This window comes from Bubalus kerabau, chromosome 1 (assembly GCF_029407905.1).
Source record: "Bubalus kerabau isolate K-KA32 ecotype Philippines breed swamp buffalo chromosome 1, PCC_UOA_SB_1v2, whole genome shotgun sequence".
In the NCBI taxonomy this organism is placed as follows: domain Eukaryota; kingdom Metazoa; phylum Chordata; class Mammalia; order Artiodactyla; family Bovidae; genus Bubalus; species Bubalus kerabau.
The window spans coordinates 162,343,103-162,348,961 of NC_073624.1; the positions used below are offsets into that span (position 1 = coordinate 162,343,103).

The 5,859-nt window shown below is 45.4% G+C and overlaps 1 protein-coding gene across 1 annotated transcript; it reads right to left on the bottom strand.

Moving 5' to 3' along the window:
* Positions 1 to 320: 320 nt before the first annotated feature.
* LRIT2 (leucine rich repeat, Ig-like and transmembrane domains 2) lies at positions 321 to 4,809 on the bottom strand. The gene is made up of 4 exons (XM_055587579.1): positions 4,700 to 4,809; positions 3,618 to 4,399; positions 1,512 to 1,535; positions 321 to 1,120 (listed from the first exon to the last, which is right to left on the bottom strand). Exons 1-4 carry the CDS (start codon positions 4,807 to 4,809, stop codon positions 321 to 323), a joined length of 1,716 nt encoding a protein of 571 aa, XP_055443554.1.
* Positions 4,810 to 5,859: the final 1,050 nt, after the last annotated feature.

Below are 5,859 nucleotides of genomic sequence, written 5' to 3' on the forward strand. Positions count from 1 at the left end.
ACCTGTAATAAGGGGTAGAAGCCTACCTTTCTCCAGTGGGATAACATATGTGAAATGTATTATATGTTAATGTTCCATGTAAACATATAAATGTTATACAGTTATTTACATAGAAAATAACATGTATTAATCTCCAGTCACCATGGATAATAAAATGATTAATTGGACGAAGCTCCTTTGGCATCAGTTCCATGAGGGTAACAAAGACTATGTCTCCAGGACCGTTGTGTGAAGTTCAAAGCCTGGAACTGAGTCGGTGCTCGATAAACACTTCCTGAATAAATGGGTTGAGCCAAGTTGAGCGGCCACAGAGAATTAGTTTAAGGGCTGGAGGTCCACACCAGTCCTCCCCGGTGGTCATCTCCCTCTCCGGCTCTCTGCTCGTCCCCCTCCGGCTCAGCACCTCCGGGCCCCAGGCCGTCCTCACAGACGGCGGTGTGGTCTCTGTAGGGGTCGTCCCTGGGCTCTGGGACCGCCGGGGGGCACCTGGGGGCTTTCCTGCGGTGCAGACACCAGCGCTGGCCCCATCCCCGGCAGCTGCAGGGCGCCTGGGCCGCCCAGGCGTAGGCGCCCACAGGCACCGCCAGCAGCACCGCGCACAGGATCACCGTGGTGTGCAGCAGGCGCTCTCGTCCCTCCAGCCCGCCGTCGTCTCGGCCGGTCACAAAGACCACACACCGGCCCTGGCGTGGAGGCTGCCCCCCCAGGCTAAGGCAAATCTCGTATTTTGTGCCAGGGAGGAGATCATCCACGGTGTACGTGTTGATTCCCGGGCCGACGTGGACCACCTTCTTCCTGAAGGCTTCATCCGATGCAATATAGAGCGTGAACCACGTCTCAGGAGTGTCCGCCACCGCAAACCACTCCAGCAGGATCCCGTGCACCGTCTGCTTGACCACCCGCAGGTCAACATAGGCACTGCTCTCCGAGGGGGAGAAAAGAGAACGCGGTGCGAGCAGGGCCTGGGCGGGCTGCACGCGGAGGGAGATGACCACGGCACTCATGCCAATGGAGTTGGAGGCCATGCAGGTGTAATTGCCTCTGTCTACCAGGTGGGCCGCAGGTATGACCAGCTCAGACAGAGTAGCATCTTCTGCAGTAAACGAGGTCAACACTGGTGGAGAGAGAACAAAACAACTCCGGTACACATCTCTCTGATAAACAGTCAGCTGGAGAGTGTCCAGCAATGCTAGCGTGTTTTTGTTTGGGTTTTTTTTTGGGGGGGGGGGTGGGAGGGGGTGTTTGTTCTTGTTGTTGTTTTTAAAGTGGTGGTGACCATTTATTAAGCATGTGTTTGGTGCCAGGTTTTTGCCTCTTGGGCTTCCCTTGCGGTTCAGCGGGTAAAGAATCTGCCTGCAATGCAGGAGACCCGGGTGCAATTCCTGGTTTGGGAAGATCCCCTGGAGAAGGGAAAGGTTATCCACTCCAGTATTCTAGCCTAGAGAATTCCACGGACTGTGTAGTCCATGGGGTCGTAAAGAGTCAGACACAACTGAGTGACTTTCACTCACTCACTCTTTTGCCTCTCAGCAACCCTGTAAGGTAAGTATCCAATTTTTACACATGGGAAGTTGAGAACTAGAGTGATTAAGCAACTTGTCCATAACTAGAATTGTTCAGACTCATCAATTGATCTGGAACCTTGTTCTTCTGTCTATGAAGACTGAACTCTTTCAGCTTCACTAGCTCCTCCTACCAACTGACTTTAGCCTTGCCAAGCTATCCCCTGGTTTCTAGGAGATCTCTCACAATAGTGTGATTGTACAATATCATGAGCTTCAGGAAGTGCCTTTTTACTTTGCAGAGGTAGAGTGGCTCAGAACCTGGAGCCAAATGCCTGGAATCTATCCCTTACTAAGTAAATGGTTTTGCATTTACTTAGTAAATTAGTAAAATCCATGTACTAAGTAAGTAGAGTTGCTTAGATTCTCTTGGCTTCAATTTCCTCACCAGTAAAATGGGATCATAATAGTACTCACTCCATAAGTTTGACAGTAAGTGCTCAGTAAGTGTTCGGAGAAGGCAATGGCAAGCCACTCCAGTACTCTTGCCTAGAAAATCCCATGGATGGAGGAGCCTGGTAGGCTGCAGTCCATGGGGTCCCTACGAGTCGGACACTACTGAGCGACTTCACTTTCACTTTTCACTTTCACACAATGGAGAAGGCAATGGCAACTCACTCCAGTGTTCTTGCCTGGAGAATCCTAGGGATGGCAGAGCCTGGTGGGCTGCCGTCTATGGGGTCGGACAGGACTGAAGCGACTTAGCAGCAGCGGCAGCAGCTCAGTAAGTGTTAGCTGTTACTATTATTGAGAGAATGGACTGAACATGATACCAAAGAGACTGATGATAAAGCATCACAAGGGGTAACATCTGGATGTACCTCACCACTCTCAAAGAAGCCACAACAACAAATGCTGTATTTCTCCTTCACTGGTATTTAACCTTGAGCCAATAAGATGTAATCAAAATGATAGGACAAAGTCAAAATTTCAGTTAATTAGGTATTTTTTCCAGAGTTTTGCCACCATGTCTAATATCTGAGTGACTGTATTTCTCCAGTTTTACTTAGATATTCCCAGCTGTCTTCTAGATAGTGTCAAGATGCTTCTAGAAAGGCCATCCCTGGCTTTGTGATGTGCTCCAAACCTGCAGGGTCAATATTAAAGATGGCTTCTTCTGAGGTATGAAAGCAGAGCCTGAGCTTCAGGAAATGAAAGACAGGTTCGAATCCCAGCAGTGGGACCCCTGGAGGTCTCTCCCTGGGTCCCAGGATTGCAACTTCAAGCCAATAAGGTCTGATCAACATAGTGGTAGGAAGTGTAAAATTCACTCAATATCTAGGACTTCCAAACCTTGCCTGGTAAGAGCTAGCTGGAGGTTAGGGAATGACAGAGTGAGGAAACACTTGTTAAAACAAATGTTCTCAGGGTCTCCCCTGGTCTAATTGAACCAAATCTCCAAAGAGAGGTCTGAAAATTTTATTTCAAACAAGAACCTCAGATGAGTTTTCTCAGAAAAGTTTAAGAAATAAGTAATAAGTTATCTCTAGACTCAGTTCTAGTCAGAAATTCTATGATTTAAAAATAGTATAGTATTTTGCATCTAGAAGGCTTTCAAAGAATATATGTGTTCATATACAATTTTATAATATTTATACAGTATGTTAAGTCAACTAATATATATTTATGTCTTATATACTGTATGCAACATATATATGTAAACAACAAATACATATGTAATATATATATTTATACTTACATCTCATAGAGTTCTATATGCAACACATATATAAATATATTATTATATACACCTATGTGTAACAAATATAAATATCATATTGATAGATCTACATGCAACAAATATGTAAATATATTAGTAATAGTATTTACATCATAGTTCTTATAGAGATCTGTATGCAACCATTTAAAATAATGCCAATACTGGGGCACTATCTTGGCATTCTTTCTGTCGTAGTGAGTATAATTCAGGCCTGTCCCAATCTTGCTTGCACCCCTGCTTCATGATTGATCCAGTTTAGAACTTCTCTTCTGAGGACAGGGTTGCTACAGAACTCCCCAGCCCCCCAGATACATGGAGAGGGTACATGCACTTACCATCAAATTCCCTCCATGTGCTCAGGGGATAAGTCCAGGCAATAGTTGGTGAGGGGCTAGCCTGTGCCAGGCATCGCAGGGTCACATTCTGTCCCACCTGGACGCTGACGTTGGCACTGGGGGTTGAGATCTGAGGCTTCGTGCAAACACTGAGCTCCGTTTTGTGAAAAAGTTGCCCTGACTTGAAGAGAGGACCTCGGCACATGAGATAGGGATTCACCAGGATGACTGGAAGGCTGATGGACTTGATAAACTGGACAAGTCCCCTTAGGCGGCAATCACATAACCAGGGGTTGTCGTGTAGTGCCAGCACCATGCTGGAGAGAATCTCAGCCTCATGGCCAGACTGCCGGTGTTTCTGGTAGGCTGGCCAGTTCAAGAAGACATTCTTGGATACAACTGTCAGTCTATTGGAGGATAGGTCAAGGTAGGTCAGGTTGACCAGGAACTGAAGAGCCAGTTCAGGGAGTGCATCAATCCTGTTGTGTTTGAGGTCCAAGATTCTCAGGAGCGGGGTGGCACGGAATGCTGTCCACGGTACTGAACGGAGTTTGTTCCCCTCCAGTCTCAGCTCTTTCAGTTCTGACAGGTGCTCCAGGGCTCCTGGGTGGATCACAGTGACATTGTCAAAATTGAGCCAAAGGTACTCCAAAGTGCGCATGTTGATGAAAAACCCTCGGGGCAGTTCAAATACGGGTGAGTTTTCAATTCTCACTTGCTTGAACTCTTCACAAAGGTTCCTTGGGATCTCGCCCAAAGAGATAGATACGCACTTCAGAGTCCTGTACAAAAAAAACAGAACAGCTTTGAGATGAACACCAAGAGTCTGGAAAGTAGGATCAGGGTCATCCTGGTATTAGATGTATGAATTAAAAGGGAAAAAATGCAATTCACTTGAGTTAGACCCATTCTGGTAAAAATGCAAAGTTTATCAAACTTCAGCACCAACTAAACCAACTAAAGTGAGTTTCAAAGAGATTTTGCTGATTTCCTGCCAAATCTTGGCCTTCTCCCACACCACATCATCCCCAAAGAAAACCCACTCCCCCACAACCTTCTGGGATCTTGCTAGCCCAGCGCACCTGCCGAAACTCTCCTCTGAGCAGGCACATCCTGGCAGACAGGATGGCTGAGCCACATGTGAATCCAGAAAGACCAGAACTAGCAGGAAATAGTGAGGAACTGAAGCCATAGCCTTCTGTAAGAAACTACCTTCTGAGTTTTTTAAATAAGTACAGTCCAAGCCTCCAAGTGGCAAATCCTATTATTGGTAATCCATAATGATGCCGGTCAGCATAGCAACAGCAAAGCCCTTGGATGCCCTGAGGTCTGTGATGGCCCAGATCACAAGCTCAGTAAGAACCCAGAAGAGGGAGCTATTTCTCCTAACTAGATGGAAAATTCACTCTCTGGCTCCTCAGTCCAGAGAGCAAACTATCAGGCAGATGTCTAATTCAATCCTGATACTGCCTCCCCTCAGTCTCATACGAAAAGATCAGAGAAACAAGCAAGTAATGCTTTTCTGAGCACCATGGTTCAGGTGATTTGGCCAGAATCCATCTAAAATTCATCAATCACAATTGGCTCCTGAAACCCAGAACTTTCAACCAGTCTCTAAATGCAAATTCAGATGATGGTTGACAAAGTAATTTTAGAACCACTCTTATCAGTGGCAATATCTCCAGCATGTGGTGGATTCATTTGTCTTGTGAGTTAAGACAGCTTCACCTGCTGCTTGGATGACCAGAATCAGAGAAGCATCATATACAGAGGTTAAACCACAAGATTGTTGCTTTCTGATTAAATCAAAGCATGTTTCTTATCCTGAATCACATAACTTATCCTGAATGCAGTGTATCTCACATGTTAAATTTTTTTAAGTGAGATTCTATGTGATTCTGGATACTTTGCCATTCTTCATTCATTCAACAAATATAAATTGGTCATCTGCTCTAAGCCACACCCTTGCTAGATGCAAGGAATGTTGTGGCTAGCACGACTGCTATGAATCTGGTCCCATGAGGCCTTCTGTCTAGCTTATGCTTCCTAATCTTGAAATCTTTGAAAAGTGAATTTCTCTGTACAAAGTGAGAAAATTAACACTGTTTAGTGTTTCCAGGAAATACTAAGATTACGCAAAATAAAGTATCTAACATATAGTAGGTACCCAAAAAAGTTTAATTCACCTCCCACACCAACAGACTCTTGAAGACAGTCACTTTCTTTTACTTGGGGTACTGTT

Coding starts and splice junctions, on each gene's coding strand:
- LRIT2 (XM_055587579.1), bottom strand. CDS start 4,809: ATGGCTTCAGTTCCTCACTATTTCCTGCTAGTTCTGGTCTTTCTGGAT. Junction 4,400..4,699: donor TCAGAGGAGAGTTTCGGCAG/GTGCGCTGGGCT, acceptor TTTTTTGTACAG/GACTCTGAAGTGCGTATCTA. Junction 1,121..1,511: donor GCTGAGAGGCAAAAGAGTGA/GTGAGTGAAAGT, acceptor TTGTTCTCTCTC/CACCAGTGTTGACCTCGTTT.